At 35.8% G+C, this 20143-nt stretch overlaps 1 protein-coding gene across 4 annotated transcripts; it reads right to left on the reverse strand.

Moving 5' to 3' along the window:
• Positions 1-3423: 3423 nt before the first annotated feature.
• TAF13 (TBP-associated factor 13) lies at positions 3424-15615 on the reverse strand. 4 transcript variants are annotated; one of them, XM_011630993.3, is made up of 6 exons: positions 15505-15615; positions 14184-14387; positions 13982-14019; positions 12246-12305; positions 11216-11290; positions 3424-3857 (listed from the first exon to the last, which is right to left on the reverse strand). In XM_011630993.3, exons 2-6 carry the CDS (start codon positions 14287-14289, stop codon positions 3747-3749), a joined length of 390 nt encoding a protein of 129 aa, XP_011629295.1. In that variant the 5' UTR covers positions 14290-14387; positions 15505-15615; the 3' UTR covers positions 3424-3746. The 4 variants fall into 4 exon arrangements, with proteins under 4 accessions (XP_011629295.1, XP_011629293.1, XP_088702641.1 ...); XM_011630991.3 differs by having other exon boundaries at positions 3424-3860; XM_088846515.1 differs by having other exon boundaries at positions 15419-15615.
• Positions 15616-20143: the final 4528 nt, after the last annotated feature.

The following is a 20143-nucleotide window of genomic DNA, read 5'->3' on the forward strand; positions in this document are numbered from 1 at the left end:
ATAAACTATTGTGGAAGCACCGAAGCACAAAGTCTTTTGTAAAGAAAATTGAATGACTGGTTGTTCAAGGAGAGCATATACTATATTTAAACCTACTGATATGTAGAAATGTGACCAATAAATATGCATGCTGGTGTTAGCTCACACAACATTTAAATGAGTTATGACATTTTTTTTGTGCGCGCTTGTGCATTTCTGCGTGGTTTCTATTAGGTTGCAACCTTGCACAATCCAATTAAGGTGCACTTCCAAATTTTATCATAACATGTAATTTTGGTATAAATTTTTTTTAGGATTATTTGAATATCTTTTGTCATATCTAATTATGAAATTTTGAACTCCAAAAGTAGTTAAAATCAACTAGATCTATAAACATATGAAAATCTTGAAAATGAATAGTCTAGATAATGTGTTACAAGATGCACTATTTTTGGGATTCAAAATCTTTTTCTTTTTTCATATTCATACATCTTGATGTCAAGATGATCAATTAGAGAGTTTTTTTAACATTAAAACAATCTTTTTTGATGGATTTTTGAGGTGCATTTTTAATTCTACATTTTAAGGTTGCAACCTTACATAAATTATGTTGAGGGTAAAACACATTTTGCTCCGTAATTTGATCAAATTATTCGTCCATCCAATTCGAGCTTGATTATTTCTTTATGATGATATATAATTGTTTGTTATATCATTGTTGGAATTATTCATCCAGCTAATGCAAACTTCCAATAGGTGTGTGATTAATGGATATTTGTTAATGCGTTTGCCATGGTGTAAATTGAAGTCGGAAGAATTTTACTACCATTGATACCGCTCAGAAAAAGAAAAAAGAAGTGATATTAAGGTAATAGTGATCTTTACCAATTAATTCACATAACTTTTGAGACATTGGAGGAGACCATTGCATTTTCGTTGATAGAATTAGAAGAAAAAAAGGCGGTTGGCATGCATGCTAGCCTGCACATATAGAAATGCGGGCCTTGTAATAAATCTATTTTTGAAATGGATTTTTAGATTTAGTTTTTTTGATATGTAATCTCTGATATGGAGATCATGACTATGAAAAAATACATAAATTTTAAAAACTAGAAATAATAATTCTATTGAGAAAATATTTGGACAGTTAGTTTCAATTGTTTTTAAATGGATTATATATTAGCATCCATCTTTAAGATGGATGCTTTATACTTCTGGACCACATAAGTAGAAATGTGATCCAGCCCGTGTGAGACAATTTTCCAAAAAGAAATGAGATAGTTCCTTTATCTAATGAAAGCTACTGTTAAAATTTAAAAAGAAAAAAGAGAGTATTTATATACACCATACCCACGTTTGTTGGTGTTATGTAATCTTCATTAACAATTTCAATAATTTGCTTCTTGCTTTTTAAGGAAGTGTTGGTACGTCTTTCAAATCTATACCATTAAATAAAATAAAGGGAAAACTATAAAAAACCCTCATAATAGACATCCTATATGGAACTTATCCCCAATCAAACTTTTTTTCCTATTTTTTACCCCAAAATAAACTTTCTTAACAAATAACCCCCAAGTAAAAAAAGTATATATTTTTTTGACAAAAATACCTTTTTTCCTACATAAAAAATTAAATTTGGCCGGACATTCATGTGGGCTTACGTATAGTACCAAAAGCTACATAGGCTGCCAGATCGCCATGTACCAATTGTTGGAGCCCATAAAACTAAAAAAGAGTTGGACCGCCTTCATTATTTGCCGGACCGCATATAGATATGCCATACCACAGGTAGATCTGTCGGACCGCATATATAAAAGTGCCGGACAGCCACATAGATCTGTCGGATCGTATGTTTCTTTGGGAATAAAAGTGCCAGACCGCCATAGGGATATGCCAGACCACATTTTGTCCAGGTAAAAAGTGCCGAATCGCAATGTACATTTTTCAAACTACATGTTTATCTAGAAAGAATGGTGTGGGACTGACCACATTTTTTCCAGGTAAAAAGTGCCGGACCGCATGTTTATCCATAAAGAATGGCGCAAGACCGCCATGTATATCTACCAGACCACTCTTTTGTCTAAAGGAGAGAGAGGATGTGGGTAAAAGTCAAAGAAGGGTGTTTTAGCCTTTTTTTTTTTTTGGTTAGAGAAGTATATTTTCGAGTAAAAAATGGGAAAAAAAAGTTTGATTGAAGATGAGTTGCATAAAAAGTCTATTGTTAAGGGTTATTTATAATTTTCGCTAAAACAAACAAGGTAGATTATTGCAACCATAATTCTGCAACCTAATATAAATTTTTTCCTTGACTGAATTGTGTACTTTTTATGTAGTTTGCTCTCTATTATATGCTCTTTACGTCAATAGTTCGCTTTCTAATATGCTTTTTATGTGAACTGTATTCAAGTAAAACATTGTATTTACAACGGGTAAAACTATTATCCATAACCATACAACAATCTATCGAATGGGTAATTGTTACCCGATAACCTTTTTTTGATAGGTAAATTGGGATATGAATATTTTATTTAGATAACTTTTTTTGCTAGGTAAATTGGGATATGGATTTTTATTTATTATTATTATTATTTTTAATTTTTTGAAGATCATTTGGGATATGATTCTCTGAAAATCAATCAGACCATAACCACTGTGATAAATGGCTGAAAATGATACTAGGTAAATTGAGATATGAATCTTGGAACTAGTTGCTGTAGTAAATGGCTGATCCACAAACTAAATCGTAGGCCGTTGACCAATTTTATTATCTTTCACTAGTTTATGGTAGATAACTGCATTCATCATCATCATCATTGTCAAAGCCTTTTTTCAACTAATTATGGTTGGCTATACAAATCTTGAACCGCCATTCCGCTCTATTAAAGGCCATAACTTCAGTGAGAGGCAAATAACCTCATTGTTTTCTTGAATATACATCCATAGTAGAGAACCACATGGCATCTTTTCAATTCTATGAAACTAGCAAAAGACAATATTATCATGTTAGAAAAAAGATACAAGCAAAAAACGGTTAAAATGGATAGACAATTACAAACATAAACAATCACAAGAGTCTAAATGAGTTACGCCTTTGTTCAAATTGTGATAACCCAATTCATCTGAGGTACTTCACTACAGTTCAAACCCCAATGCAGAAAACAAAATAAGCTCTTGACAGGCAGGACTGTAAAACTCAGTTTCTGCAAGGGGTCTAATCTCCAATTACTCTTTGTTTTTTTAACTTGTCTTTTTTTTTCTCCTTTTTTTTTTAATTAGGCTCGTCCATGCCTAGTTCAGACAGGGCCATAGCTTGGGCCAGGGCCCCTTCGGCCTGGTCGGGCTGGCCTAGGACCGGCCCTATAGGAACGTGAGCCGGGCCTAGCCCATTGCCAGCCCTACATAAAACATGCTAAATATGAATACCAAAGCTGCACTCAACCAGAGTGTTCCAACCAATTATGCTACAAGTAAATTTGCGAGAAAACAGTGTTTCACAGTTAAACGAGACAAAAACTACTGTTTCTTGCTGTTTTGGGCTATTAACTGTACAAGTGGATTGACTAGATCTTCATCTAATGTTACAGAACTTCAAGAAATGGATAACAGTAAAGCTAAGTAATTCCCCGTGTTTGGTTAGGCTCTTCTTTTCCCACGATGAACTTAAAAGGTTTACCTCCCTTAATATGAAGGGAACTATGTTGGGCAAAATGTTACCAGAAACCTAATTTAGAAGCAAGAATCAAAAGGGGTATTTGCCTCAATAGTACTCATTCTGTGGAGGCCAGCTTATCTTCATCAACTTCGAAAGCTTTCCGTGCTTGTTTGAGTTCTTCATTCATGGAAAGTAGCTCAGTACATCGATTGAGTTTGGGCATATCCTGCTTCATTCGACAACACATTACGGCAGAATAAATGTGCAAAAACACAAAGCATGCACATGTATATAGGAAAAAGAGTGTATCAGCCCAAGGGCTGATGCAATAGAATAAGAGTAACGGTCTAGATTGAATCTAGGTAGATGGGATGGCTACAACCATGTTTCATCTTTGAATTATATTTTATTTATTTTTTTGAATTATATATATATATTTTTTTATAAATCTAAATCACTTGAAATTTAGAAGATCTAATATAAAAAATAGGTGCACCTATTAAAAATATTAAAAAATAATTTACAAAATATTAATTAACCTAAATTCCTCTAAAAGTTTTAGGGGTATTATCATCATCGGAAAAGCTCTGATAATGATGATGATGTTATCAAATTCAAATTCCTCCTCAAATTCGACTTCAAAACCAACTTCTAATTTATGTATGGAGAACTGTAGTAAGGGGGGATGCGGTAGCTAATTTGGACAATTTGAGGAATGGCAAGGGTCACAAGGAGGATCATGGTATTTCTAAATTTCGAGAAGATGGTAAAATTAGTAGTGCGTCTCAACATCCAAAGCTATTGAGCAGGGCTTTGGAAAATGGTGAGATTGATACATGTACTTCACCCTCATCTTTTGATGGGTATGCTTTGTTTTTTTTTTTTCTTGTTGAACATTAACTGTTAGTAGTGGATTAGCAAATTGAAACTTTTAGTAGTTTTCGAAAGGGGATAGCATTGGTAGGAATAGAAACTGAGACCAGTAGCTGAGTCACAGGTGATACCACCTTGACCTCAACCAGGTCAACCCCAATAGATAAAGGAAAATGTGGGGATTGAAGGGTATTTTGATAGAAGGAAAGATATTCTTTCGAAGGTTACTTTGAAGATGGTGAAAGCCATGAAAGTGAAGATAAAGAATCAGAAGGAAGAGGCTTCAAGGAATTTGAATTTGATAACATCCAAAATAGTAGTATCTTTTAAATTTCTCATGTTTGCTGACCATAAGCTAAACATTGTTACGTACTGAAACATTTGTTTTTTAAGGATCTTTATTCTAAAAAAGCCAAATCAGGGTCCAATATTGAACTCCAATCAACTCAACAAACTCTCAATAGCATCTGGCAATATCCCAAAGAAACTCAAATTCTATGCATTAAAAGGCACACCTTAGACCCTGATTTTCACAAGGAATATAGGAGACATGGTCAGTAGGCTTCCACAGAGTGTCACAAGCCTGCCTCGTACTTGCCAACAGTTTTGGTTAACGGCCCTCTGAGCATCATTTTCAGAGCCCAGAACCTTTCCACCAGGAAGTATTTTAAATCTCAGGATCATTAAGCAAAACCCAAGCTCTGCTAACCCAACCCTTCAAACCAAAAGATCCTCCAAGGGAGGGGAAAAAGATCCTACCACACAAGATCTTGTGGCTTACTCCTCTCCTTAAGAACATCGTCACGAAAAGACTTATCGTCACTTACACTTCAATCCGTGGAAGTGTGCATTGGTAGGCTGCTCACAACCACAAGATCTTGTGTGCTTATTTGTCTCCTTAAGAACATTGTCACAAAAAGACCTATCGTCACTTACACTTCAATCCGTGGAAGTGTGCATTGGTAGGCTGCTCACAACCACAAGATCCTGTGCGCATACTCGTCTCCTTAAGAACATCGCCACAAAAAGACCTACCATCACTTACACTTCAATCTGTGGAAGTGTGCATTGGTAGGCTGCTCACAACTTTTGATAGAATAGCATTTTTAGCCTTGCTTCCTTTTGGACTTCGAAAATGCCAGAGAGATTATTGCCCGTTCGTAAGGTTGTTTCGAAGGAAAGGAAGGATGTCTCAGTGGCTGGGATCCCACCAGAGGAGCAGGCTGTTCCGCTGGTTGTTCTTGACCGTATGAAAAAGGCGGTTCCTGGCAGAGAGAAAGGTGAATAGTCCCAACCATGGTTTAAAATGCGACTGCATCGCCGCCTAAAGCATTATGCACTGGGCAGCGCATTGCAACATGCCGTATGCACTTTTGAGAGATGCGCCCACATATGCGCCGCATCTCTCTGCATATGCGGTCTTATCCTGCATAATGCGCATATGCGGTTAGTCATTTAATGAAAAAACACAAACCCTTGAGCAGGGATTTTTTGGACATTTTGAGCCCCGAGAAAAGGAGGGAAAGGGTTTGGCAGGGTATTACAACTGAAGACAGCCACATCTGTGCCTTTTTTATGAATCAAATCAATTTAAAAAAAAGTGGCAGAAATTTTTTTTTTGTAAAGTTCTTAGATTTGAAATTTAAAATCCCAAGACTTGAGAGTTAAGAAATGATGATGATTTGTCTTGAGCTTGACTTTTGAACTCTTTAATCTTCATAGAATTTTAGTTTGTGTTTAGTAACTTTAAAGTTTGTAGTTGCAAAATTGTGATTATGGTTGTTGAATGTTTTATGAAGCTAGTTTCAAGTTTCTAATTTCTATCAAGGGATAGTTGATACAGAATCTCCGACATGCGACAATTGATACTTTTGGAGTTAATGAATTAACTAAATACCTATTATCACATAAATCACCTCCATGTTGTTTTCTAAGCATTAACCTATATTTTGATTTTTTAGAATTTTTTCATATCATTGACCGCATCGTGGCAATGCACTTGCATCTAAACCACATCGCTACATCGCCTCTCCCCCCCCCTTCCCCCCAATTCATTGGGCGGCATCGCGCCTTTTAAAACACTTGGGGATCGAGGATGCAGATCAAATGGAGACGCAGTATGAGGATTTGGAGGGTGATTATCAGGGTATGCTTGAAGACATGGGAGTGGGCTATAATGAACCAATTTCAAAGGTGGTGCAAACTTTCAAAGTGAAGATAAAGAAACAGAAAGGAGAGGCTCCTAGGAATGGTGATACATCATACAGTTACGAAGGACTAGGTGTGTGATCCTCTGGGTGAGGATTGGTTAAAGAGAAAAATGGCGTAACGTTTGAAAAGGGTAAGGTCCAGTTGAAAGAGATTGTTAAACTGACTCAGTTCTTCGTTTAGAGTAGTAGCTCAAAGGGCAAGAGTGATGAGAGTGAAAGAGAGAAAGATTCTAGCTTGCTGTCTACATGTCCACAAGTGAGGAGTTTGCCACCAGATATGGTTCGTCTTCTGTTTTCATGAAGATTGTTAGTTGGAACATTTGGGGCTAGGGAGATGGCCAGAGGAAGGCAGAAGTGTTAATACTAATTAAAAAATAAGGCCAAACATCCTTTTGTTGCAGGAGACTAAGCTACCAAGTCCTGATGTTCTTAGTGCTAGAACAATTTGAGGTAGTGGATCGTTAGGCTTTGCTGGGATAGATGTCTTGGGTGCCTCGGGTGGTCTATAGGTTTTGTGGGATCTCTCTCTTTGTCATGTATCGAGGGATAGGTCTTAGTTATTGTCTTTGAAGGTCATTTTCCTAACTTTAACGGGCTCTTGGTCAATGTTCATGGCCCTACTGTGGCAGATCAACAAAAGGAAAATTTTGAATGAACCTCAGATTTTGTTTTGGGTTTTCAATTTTTAATATTTAGAACTACAATTTGAAAAACATGACTGAGTTTCTCCAAGTTGAATGTTTAACTTGCTGAGTCGGATTTGGCATCAACCATAAAAATTAAGTTTCTGAAGTGTTATACAGCTTTGGCATCAACCAAAACTTCGAGTTTCTGAAGTGTTATAACAACTGTTACAAAATATTCAGATTTGCATACTACATTATAACTGCTATGAATAGTGGCCACACTATACTGGTTTCCAAAGGTAAACAAGAAAAAGGTGCATAATTTGTTGAAATGTCTGTTATGCTTATTGTAGTACAAGATAACAACAATATTCTAATACCATTAATTTGGAAGTAATTAATGGACACTAAGTCATCATAACAATATTTTTCAAATTGTGATAATTATTTAGCTGTTGCTTCTAATATATCACATGTTCTATAATGACCATTTCCATTTATTGACAGTATCTCTAACTTCATATTTCTCGAAAAGCTACTCACTGTATCCTGCATGGAAACCAGGTTTCTTTTGTGATACCGTGTTCTATCCTGTAGCTGTGGTCAATACAGGAGACTATGATGTTTCCACGGCTAGGAATGCTTTCAACACCTTCACTGATGGTAATGCCCTCATTAGGCTAAAAACCCGAGGCCACACTACTTCATTTGCTCAGTTCCTATAGTACTATCCATTGCCAAAGCTCGAGGTCAATGTTAAGTCTCCAACAATTGCACCATCTACTGCACCCTTTGGTGCATCCGAAGAGTATTTGGCACCAACCAGGGCGCAATTGTGGATCGACATGGTTTGAAAAACTAGCACCAATTTCTATCAAAGTCAATATACATTCCATCTGTGATCATGATCCCTTAAAGAGTTCAAGATCCCCTAAATAATTTATTCGAGATCCACATTACAAATTACAATAAGTCGAGATCCCTATGCGAAAAGGATCGATACAGGATCAAGATCCTTGAATAGGGGTTGGGAACACTACATGACATGGATGGAGATCCACAAATATGGGGATCGAGATCCACAAATAGAGGGATTGAGCTCCCTGACTAGGGGAATTCCCTACAAAATAGGGATCGAGATTCCTTAAACAAAGGATTGAGATCCTCGAAAAAAAAAGGGGCTCTAATAGAGATCCCTGATTAGGAACTCGGGAGCTGGTTTCGAGAGCTGAAACTTTGCCCTTAAGGGAAAAATTACAAAAACGCCCCCAAAGCAGGCTTTCTAGACAACCTCCCCCATCCACTTTTTTTTTCGCAACTTTTACCCCAAAACTAACTTCTATAGCAAATACCCCCCAAGTCAAAAAGTCATAGTTCCTTAAATAAAAATGCACTTGTCCATACATGATGACGTCACATCCCTGTCAGATGCTCAATGACCAAAGGCGGTCTGGCACATATGCCTGCCGGACCGGTATCTATGTCAAAAGAATAGTCCGTCACACAACCCATGCCAGTAGACTCACTGCCAGACCGCGGCAAAAGAGTGTCGAACCGACAGTGCACATTGCTGGAGCGAGATTTCACTAGCCAAACTGAGATCAATACACCTATTACCGGACTACCACACAACGTTGCTGGACCGACAACACCTTCTGCGGGACCGCCAAAAGACTATGCCCGACTGAGTGCACCCCCTACCAGACCGGCAGGCACATGTGCCAGACCATCTTTTGTCATTGAGCATCCTACGGGGATGTGACGCCATCATGTACGGACAAAGGCATTTTCGTTTAAGGAACTATGACTTTTTGACTTGGGGGGTATTTGCTATAGAAGGTAGTTTTGGGGTACAAGTTACAAAAAAAAAATGGTTGAGGGGAGGCTATCTAGAAAGCCTGCTTTGGAGAGGTTTTTGTAATTTTTCCAAAAAAGAAAAAGGGCTCCGATAGAGATCCCTAATTAGGAACTTGGGAGCTGGTTTTAGAAGCCCCAACTTTGCCTTTAAGGGGCGGCGATCTGGGTAATCCAGTGCCTGACTATCTCATATATATGGTCAGATATACTTTTATTTCTTCGGTATCACTTGGGTCACACTGCGGAATGTAAGACCATGCTACTCACAACTTTCCTCTACTCTCCTCTCCCTAAACAAGCTGCAGTCCTTGGAAAATATCAGCCTTTGCTATGCGATGGGTTGTCTGAAAAGAGAGGAATAGTCATCTTTTTCAAGGAACAAGCCACTCCCTGATCACCATTGCAAAGTGCCTGAAATCTGTTACATACTTTGGGCCATGAAAATGCCTGTCTATGCTTATGTGGGATCCTCCACCTTTCCAGTTTGGGAAACATTATACCTCTGTTATCTCCATTCTCAGGACTCAACCACACCTCTGTTCTCTCCATTCTCAGGATTCATTGGACACATTGACTCTACCACGGCTGAGTCAGTAGCCCTCCTGGAAGGCTTCAAGCAGACCTTAGCAACTATTGGATACCTGGGGAACCCAATAGTGGAAGGGGACTTGAGAAACGTGATACCTGGGGACCCCCTTGGAGATTGGGTCACCTGTTTGATCACATATCTCACCTTTGTAGGGTATCTCAAGTCACTTTCATCTACATGTGGGAAGCCAACACCAGTGTTGATAGATTTTCCAAGGAAGGAGATGCAACAGGATCATCGCCTTCGTCAACAACCAGCTAAGGAGCCATTCTTGGCAGTCTCTCCCTCTTGCCCTCGTATTCTTCCTTTCTGAGCCTCTCTCCCACTCTCGCTCTCTCTCCCATCCGTAACTCTCTCCAACCCTTTGCTCTCTTTCTCCCTCCCCTCTCTTCACCCTCTAAGACATGTAGTACAGCACACCACTCGTGGGCTGTTCTTTTGCAGCTTTGGAGTTCTGTACCTGGTTCATGGGCTGCCTTATTTTGCTCAATTTTTCTCAGAGCAGCCTCTATGAGGGTTGCATATCGGGTGTTACTTTTTTCTATGTATTTAATACAATTGACTTCTCTCAAAAAGAAAAAAAATTTCAGGGATGAAAGGTGCATATTTCTGTATTTGTGTTTCCTTTCAATTACATACTTTGCTTAGAGTTGTAAGATGTTGGTCATGCTTCCTTGGATCATAGACCTTGTAAACCCTATTGCTCCTCCCTAACAGTCAATCTTCTCAGTTCAGCTAGAGTTCAAGACTTAATTAATCCCTTGAAAACGTCAAGGCATCCAATGCTCATCCATTTATGAAAGGGTGTGGTTTGTATAGAGCCTAGGATCTAAACAATCAAATTAGAGCCTACCTTCAAATAGTGTCAAGAAATGTGGTTTTAATATTGGATATCTTTTTGATAGCCTTAAAATATATTTTCATATTTATTTATAAATTTTAAAGCTTCAAAAATAGTGTAGATCGACATATCTATGAAAACTTGAAAATCTTCAAAATTGACGGTCCAAAAATGTGTTACATAATACACTATTTCCAAAACTTGCAATCCATTTTTTTTTTATGTCCATGCATCTTGATGTCGAGATGATCAATTTGAAGATAATAGGACATCAAAACAACTTCTTCTAGTGAAAATTTTGAGGTAGGCTCAAAATTTGATCGTTTAGAGCCTCGGCTCTATATAAAATTTTTCCTTTATGAAATAGGTTTGGAATTAAAATTCTGCAAACCCCTAGGTCAGGATAATATGTAACAACAGAAAAACCTTCTCCGGGGAAGGATATTCATAAGCTTCCATTCCCATAGCGACCACTAAAAAGATTGCTATGACAATGTCAAAATTAATTACTTCTAGATGACCATCAGGAATCAGAGAAGGCATGCACATATCAAGCAAGAATAGGTATAATCTTCAGCGAAAACCTACCTTACGTATCAGAAATAAGAAGTCCTCGGTCAAAAGCTTCCCTCGTTTCGATGCTGTCTCTTGAGCTTTGTGCACCTAGAGGAACTCAATTGCAAAGGAAAAACTGATTTAACATGTTCTAAAATTGTAAATATCAACAAAATCCCAATGTTATAAATTAATAAAAAATATCGTAAAAATTTTGTGAGAAATCGTAACATGACTATTCCTCACTATTGGCCTAAAGATTTAAAAATCAATAATTTGTAATTAAAAAAAGGGAAAGCATGAAAGAAACAAACCATTTTCTTTTTTCCTTTTTCTTTTCTCTTTCTTTATGACAAATAATAGGAGAAGGCATAAGAAGGATAACCATGACAATGAACAACTAATGGAACTATAGGGAAAAAAAAGTGCACAAATCTGAGGAAATCAGCATTGAACCATACATATTCAAATGCTAGGATGGGCATAAAAGAAAACCTAGACTATAACCATTAAAATTTTATGGTATATGCATACATGTTCTCTTCAGTCTATCAGTGTGACACTTGTTTTAGATGTGGGAAGTCGGGCTTTCAAGCTTGTCCTCAGGCAAACCGACCTCCCTACGCTACATAAAACTTTTGCTACATCGATTTTCAAAAGATTAAACTTTGACAAGTAAAAGGGCAATTCATGTCATGCAGTCCTGACACCAGATTCTTGAATCATGGCTTCTAATAGAAGTGTCAAGGTGCTAGCAGTTCAAAGATAGCTTAGCAAAAACTTAAGAACTATTTGCAGCATTAGAAATAAAAAAGGCACCAGAGAAATCCAATCTATACAGGCCAAAATCCCCAAACATTGATACAACTTGGTAAAGAGTGAACTTGCTATGGCAGCTACCAGCTAAATGCAAAACACATGGATGAAATCATAAAGCTGTAGAACCCCCATAATAATATATCTCTAGCATAGTGCATAAACTTATAGGCTACTCATAGATCACGAAGCCTAGGAGGATATCGCGAATAAGATAAAGGCTAACTAACATGAGACTGAAACATACCATATCTGTGATATACTCAACTGCTATGTCCTCCAGAAGTGCAACAGTTTCTGGAAGTGGCTATAAAAGAAGAAGAGAAGAGTCACATATATGTATGTCAGCTTGTTATGCGATTACATGACCATCTAGAGTGGATACAATGGAGATATGTATGAGGAATATCGAATGCTTTACATAATTTTTACATTATTCAAAAGGAATCCAAGGCAAAAATTAAAATCATTGAAATTATACACAAATGATAAAGTTGCTAAGAGAACATCTGAGTGATTCAGTGACACGACATTGAATCCCAAAAGCACACATACTGAGATTAACTTGATGTTTCACAAGGCACATAGTTATGGAAATAAACACAATCAAAATCCCATAAGTTAATTGGAAAACAATCATTTGATCAGAGTAGTAAATGTCTTTTGAGTAAATTTCATTACACCTCAAGAAGAACTAGGGAAATTGCCAAGCAAATAAAGTATATGTCAAAATGCCTCTAGAGTCTCTTCCACTATGTTATCCCAAAACAAGAGAATGTTTATTTAGTTCATGAGTCTCCAAGTGAGATATCTGAAAGTTTCAATGTCAATAACCTGGTAAAGTCTGTAACAGCATTGGAGGTAAAACTGGTGGCAAAATCACCACAAAAGTGCCCAACAAGGGAATATTTATTCTAACAGTGCAAAGGCATCAAGCGATTGGAAAGGTTATAAAATTTACTTGTATGGGTATAAACCCGCAAAACAAATGCAATTTCAGATTCACTGTCTGAATCAAGTTTCAACAAGGACATTCGTTTGTTCACAAGATTAGTTTTGGTATGGGGTTATACATCTGATTCTTAATGATTGACAAGATACATCCAAGTTTTTCTTTTTTGGGTAATTACATCTAAGTACCCTATATTGGCAGGTAAAATATGGATATCCCTTGGTTTTTGGCCAAAACAGGTGAATCTGCCGCTAAATTTTTTCTGCAAAATTTAAACTAATTTTATGGGAAATCATTATCTTTGGCCGAAATTCGCAAACCATTCGCTGCGAAAATTTCTCAAATTTTTATGTTCAAAATCATTGATTCTTGGCCGAAATGGGTAAATCAATTGCAGCTAAGATTTTTGCAATATTTAAGTGAATCAATCTTTGTCTACTTTTATTTTTTGCAGCGAACAGCCCAGGATAATTAATCAAACCGTGTCATAACATAAACAACAAGATGTTCAGTTGTTCATGTTATAAAACAGTTTTATCCGGGACAGAAGTTTGGGTAATACAACTAAAAATTCCAAAGAAAGCTCTCTATATAAACCCATAAAGCGGCATATATATTGTATTTTTTTTGTTCTTTTTTGTTTATAATAATCAAACAACAACCACACAATTATATAGGAAAGCACACAAAATGAGGGCCTTCAGTGTGAGCTTCTTCCATACGGGCAACAAATATGGGGACCAAATCACCAAATTTAAGGGGAAATCACAAATTTCAACCATGAGATCAAACCTCATGGTCATTTAGGTCATAGCTGCCAATTTCTATTTTCTAGATTCCTGATGATAATGGAAACAAATAGAACAACAACGATCGGTGAGAGAAAATACAGATAAATTTTTGATAGAATAAAGAAACGTACATTGGGATTTTCTATTTTCTAGATTCATGATGATAATGGAAACAAATAGAACAACAACGATCGGTAAGAGAAAATACAGATAAATTTTCGATAGAATAAAGAAACGTACATTGGGATCATCTCCAAATCCATACATCATGTGTTGCACTGTAACATCAAAAGAGATAATTAGCAAGTCTCACTCAAAAAGAATGACCAAGAATGCAAAGTGGAGACTTTATGTTCATATATTGGGGATTATAACAATACCAAAAGAATGAATTTGTCAAGAAAGTAAGTAAATGGCAACGGGATTAGTCATGTATGCTTACAATCTTTTTGGAAAAAACCTCGTTTTCGTTTGAGAGATGCATCAGATGGTTGTGATGAGCCAACTGCTCTTTGCTTTGTGGATGCCCCAGCAGAAGAAGAATGCATTTCTATTGTAAAAGAAAGACACCTCCTACCCTCCTCTCTCTCTAAAAATTTGCTCAGCAAACTTGCTCACACTACTTGAATAGGTATCACACCTCAAACTGTGTTTTCCATGAATAAAGTCTCAGTGAGAATATAGACCACCCAACCATACAAAATAAAAAAAACAAACAACACATGTCATGATTCTTTCCAATTTAAAGGTGTGGATGTTGTGCTTTGCACTAAAACCATGCTAAAAAACTTGGCTGCAACTCAGGATACGGGATCTGCCTGAGCCGAATAACCCGAGTGAATCAGGATGGGCCAAAAAGAGCTAAACAATTGCTAAAAAAATATAAAACTTTGATTAAAAGTAATTAAAAATAGTGAAAAGCAAAATAAGTTATAAACATCATTAAAAATTTATAAGAGATGGAAAAAAGGGATTATGAAAATTTTGATTTCTATCTCGAAACAATTCAGGAAAATCCCAAAAATAGAATATTAGATCACATTCTACGAAAATTTCACGAATCAACACAAAAAAAAAAAAGAATTATATAGAAACATATTTATCCATCATTTTCAATTATTTAGCAACAAAATACTTTACTTTTCAAGTGATTTCAATAAACACAAGTTTGTCAAAGAAAAAAACTCGACGTGTTACTTTGCCGAGTTCAAGTCAGCTCGGCCACGTTTTGGAACACACTACCAAAGCTCAAATCCCAAGCCCAAGCCATTTTACATTTTCGTTATCTTTTATTCAACTGAGCTGTATCATGGAATAAATCAAAGAAACTGAAACCCAATCTATAGATTATTCGTAATATGCAATTTTTAGGGCAAACCCACGGAAGTCGAACTTGCGGTACAATAAGATAGCAATGATATGTATAAGAATTTACCAAAAATTCATCCATAGATTTGCTCAAAAACTATAAATAACAAGAAACAGAACGAATAGGCACAAATAGAACACGGGCCGAGGCAAATAACGATGATTATACAAAATCAGGAGATATTATTGATTCGTAGCTATCTACAACTGATCAAAGCAAGAAAAGGGAGCAAGATGTTGCAGTTCACACATTCCCATATAATTTCATCAATTTTCTATGATTAATTATTAGAGAGAGAGAGATTATACCATGAAAGAAGATGAAGAAAGCAGACCAGAGAACGATTATATTATGAAATAAATGAAAGAAAAAATATCAGAGAGAGAGATATTACATAGTGTGAAGAGAAAGAGGTAAGTGTCGTACAAATTGAGAGACTTCACATTCTCTCTCTAAACCTATACAGTATGTTCCCCTCTCTCTCTCTCTACTGGTGACTTCTTGCTCTTATAGCTTGGGAAAACTTACGGGAATGACCATAATTGTTGACAAAATTACGTAAAGCCCTTGTTCCAGTTTTTAATGAACTAGTGTATACAAGCAGCAAGCAATCAGCTGTATGCGAAATTTACACAATAAATCATGTTTTATTTTTGGGAAAATTATAAAAAAACCTTAACATACAATACCTATGCAACTTACCCCTCCTACATTTTTCTCTCACTTTTTTCCCCTAAGAACCTTTCATCGCAAAAAAACCCGTAACTCAAAAGAAATAAGAAAAAAAAACTGAACTACCTTTTTTTTTTCACTCGCCCTTCTCTCTCTTGTTTCTCATTTTTCAATTTATCCAATGCGGTCCGGCAATACAAAGACGCGCTTGAGCAGTACAATTTTTGGAGACGACACGCTCTGGCAGTCCTAAAGAACGCTTCAGCAATATATGCTTTGGAGCCACAATGCTCTGGCAGTGTAATAGGGCGCTCCGGCAGTGTGCTCAGTGCTTCGGTGGTACATTTTCTAGAGACATTTCGCTCTGGCAGTCTATAAAGGCACTCCGGCAATGGAGGCTCTGGAGCCACAACACTCCGTCAGTGTAATAGCGTGCTCCGGCAGGGTATTCAATGCTCCAGCAGTATATGAACGCGCTTCGGCAGTGCGTACGACGATCCGACAATCCTTACAAAGCGCTTCGGTGCTTGATACATACGCCTTCTGGCAGCTGTATAGTGCGCTCTGGCAATACGCTACTTGGGACTGATAGTCAGCGCCAATTGATTTTTTTTATACAGGAAGCGTATTTCCATGAAAAAACTAACAACTTTTTACCTTGGGGGTTTTTGCGAAAAAATGTTGTTGTGGGGAAAAAAGTGAGAAAAAAAGTTTGGATAGGGGTAAGTTGCATAGATAGTGTATATAGGGCTTTTTTTTTATTTATAATTTTCTCTTTATTTTTTATATTTAGAAATAGGGGAGTGATTTCATGCAACGGTTCCATCGTAGTATAATGCAATCACACTTCTAGAATATCATGTTTGTGGTATTTGTATGACCCAAAATTTTGCACACATACTCTCTTCATCTCAATAATCAATCCCCCCTTAAAAAAATAAATCAATTTGAACCCTAGATATGGTCAAAATTAGTCCCCTCCAACAACAAATCTATGCCATTCATTTGGTGAATTTTAAGATTTTAGCCGTTACAAACTCAAAATTATTTTTTCTTTTTTAACATTGTTCTTCTAAAAAAGTGGAAAAGAAAAAAAATCTTTTTAAAGCCTAGACCTAAGCATCTTATCAAAATGGATGGTCTATGTTAATTGGGTTAAAAAAATACTTTCTAGGTTTCATTTTCAAATTTTTTTTTCCCTAATTGTTCACTAGAATATAAAGAGTGTATATTTTAAAATTTGGATCAATCAAATGGCTCTCACATGGTTTTTGAAGATTGTTGCATTATACTATGATACCACCGTTGCATGAAATCACTATCCTTAGAAATAGTTTATATAATATTGCAACCTTAAAATGTAGAATTAAGGGAAATTATCAGAAATATAAAGAGTTCATATCTTCTTCTTCTCCTTTTTTTTTAATATTATTTTTTAATTTTTTTATTTTTCATGTTTTTTTTTATCAAAATAACCTTCATGGTAATTGTAACTCTGAAAGAAAAGACCATAAGTGGTAACACGGTACTTAAAATACCGTGATGACGACATGGCATATCATGGTATTTTAACTACCGTGATGGTATCAATGTTTTGCTCAACTAGCCATTTTGGATCAATAACACTAACCTTTGTCATGTATTCTTTTGTGGTCATTACAAGCTCATTGTAGATGACCCAATCAGGCTGCCTCTGGAACAACACACTGCTTAAATGGATGTAAACTACTTCGCTCTCAACATAAGTCTTGTAGGTCTCTTAAGGATCTTTTCGATCAGCATGGAAAAAGAACCCCGCACAAATTGCCTTATGTTGGTGAAATTTTTCTAGCACTCACAACATCCAATTCATACTTGTGCAAGATATTGTTCACAAATTAGTAGCAGGAATAAGACATTTAACCATATGGCAACACAAGTGGAAATGATTTGGCATGCAAAAGATAAAAAATAAAATAGACGACAAAAATAAATTAGGTGAGTAAGAAGATATTTAAAAAAAAAAAAAAAATACAACTAACATCCACACTAGCAAGAAGCACCTTCAAATGAGGTGGGTCCAGAGGAAACATAGCCATCTTCCTCCCCAATTTTGTCAAGAGCCCTTCCTCATCCAAAGTTCCCAGACTGTACAGTTGTTCCATTGCAGAAACCAAGGTTTGAAACCATCACGTAGTTAAAATATTGTAATAAAATACCTTGAAACCAGCGTTTTAAAAAACGTCGAGTCGAACCGGACTCGCCCGGTTCGACTCGGAAATCGTGAAAAGGGGACCGGATCGCCCAAAAAATCGGAAATCGTCCGGTTCTAGAGAGAACCGGATGATTCTGTACAGTGAATCGCCGATTCACTGTACGGAATCGGCGAGTCCGAACAGTGAATCGGCGATTCCGTACGGATTTTTTTTTTTTTTTTTTTTTTTTTTTTTTTTTTTTTTTTTTTTTTTTTTTTTTTTTTTTTTTTTTTTTTTGTAATCCATGATAGATTTTTTTGTAATACTTGATCGATTTTTTTGTAATCCATGATCGAATTGTTTTTGTTTTTTTGTAATCCATGATCGAATTTTTTGGTTTTTTGTAACCCATAATAGAATTTTTTGTAATCCATGATCGAAATGTTTGTTTTCTTTTCTTGTAATCCATGATCGATTTTTTTGTTTTTTTTTTTTTTTTGTAACCCATGATAGAATTTTTTGGAATCCATTATCGAATGTTTTGTAATACATGATCGAAATGTTTGTTTTTTTTTTGTAATCCATGATCGAAATGTTTGTTTTTTTTTTTGTAATCCATGATTGAATTTTTTGTTTTTTGCTTTTTTTGTAACCCATGATAGAGTTTTTTGTAATCCATGATTGAATTTTTTGTAATCCATGATCGAACTATTTTTTTCTTTTTTTGTAATCCACGATTGAATTTTTTGTTTTTTTTTGTTTGTTTTTTTTGTTTGTTTTTTTTTGTAATCCATGATCGAATTTTATGTAATCCATGATCGAATTCTATGTAATCCATGATCGAATTTTATGTAATCCATGATTGAATTTTTTGAAAATTTGTGATTTTTTTTGTTTAATCCATGATCGAATTTTTTTTTGTAATCCATGATAGAATTTTTTGAAAATTTGTGATTTTTTTTTTAATCCATGATCGATTTTTTTGAAAATTTGTTATTATTATTTTTAATCCATATTATTCAAAGAGAAAACGAGAGAGATGATGATTCTGAGGCCACCCTATCCCAGCCATATTATTCACATATCGAGTCCCAACAGCAACAGTGTAGGGATGAGCACGAAATACTGTAAATTAAATGCTGAATGGCGGTTCATGCAGGGAAAGAACATATCAATATTCGCATATTCATTCAAAAACATGAAAATTCTTAATGGAGTACCCTCATTTTTTATTGAATTCCTAAAAAACAATATTTATAATGAATTTTAATAATTTTTTCGAATTTTTTTTAAGCTTTATTCTGACCGATTCACCCGATTCCCGATCCGGATCGCCGATTCGCCGATCCGGATCGGTTTTTTGAAAGCCCGATCCGGGTCACCGATCCGTTTTTTAAACCATTGCTTGAAACCATTGCCTCAATGATGCCCTCAAAACATTGAGACAATCACGGTAGTTGTACTATCGTGATCATGATATTGTAAGTATCATGATTCCTTTCATAGGCATCATGTTATTTTAAGTATGGTGATCCTTTCCTAGTCATACGACTAACGTGAAGATTATTTTGGTAAAAAAGAAGAAGAAAATGGTATGGACAAAGTTAAGGAAAGTATGACGTTTTTTTCTAATAAGCCAAAAATTAAGTATATTTCTGATAATTTTCCTAGAATTAAAGATGTACATTGCAATCCATCATAAAATGTTGTTTTAATGTTAAAAGCCCCTCTAATTGATGGAAGAACCCAATATATATAAAAATTGGTATTTTACATTGTTTGGCACTATGAAGATGAAAACTAAGTATTAACTATTTGCTGTTAATGCAATTTACCATTGCTTCTATTACATGGCCAATAAAAAATTGTTTTTAAGAATAAGTTATCAATAGTGATTCTTGGCTTTAAAAAATCGGAAAATATCTCTATACCCAGTATTTTTAGGTTTCATTTTACAATAGACCCAAGGTTTTAAAATATATCTTGGGGCATAAAAATTGTAGATTTTATTTCTTCTAACCCCTAAGCTAATTTAAACCTGTTTTTTTTTACGTCAAACAAATCTAAAAAGAGATGCCTTTTTTGAAAGCCAACCTCCTAAATTTCTTTCTCTCTCCCTGCACACTTTCTCTCTCGTTGTCTTTCTCATCTTTGTCCTCAGTATCTCTCCTCCCGCTCTCTCTTCAT

This window comes from Amborella trichopoda, chromosome 1 (genome assembly GCF_054954075.1).
Source record: "Amborella trichopoda isolate Santa Cruz 75 chromosome 1, AtrichopodaSantaCruz75HAP2 v2.0, whole genome shotgun sequence".
NCBI lineage: Eukaryota > Viridiplantae > Streptophyta > Magnoliopsida > Amborellales > Amborellaceae > Amborella > Amborella trichopoda.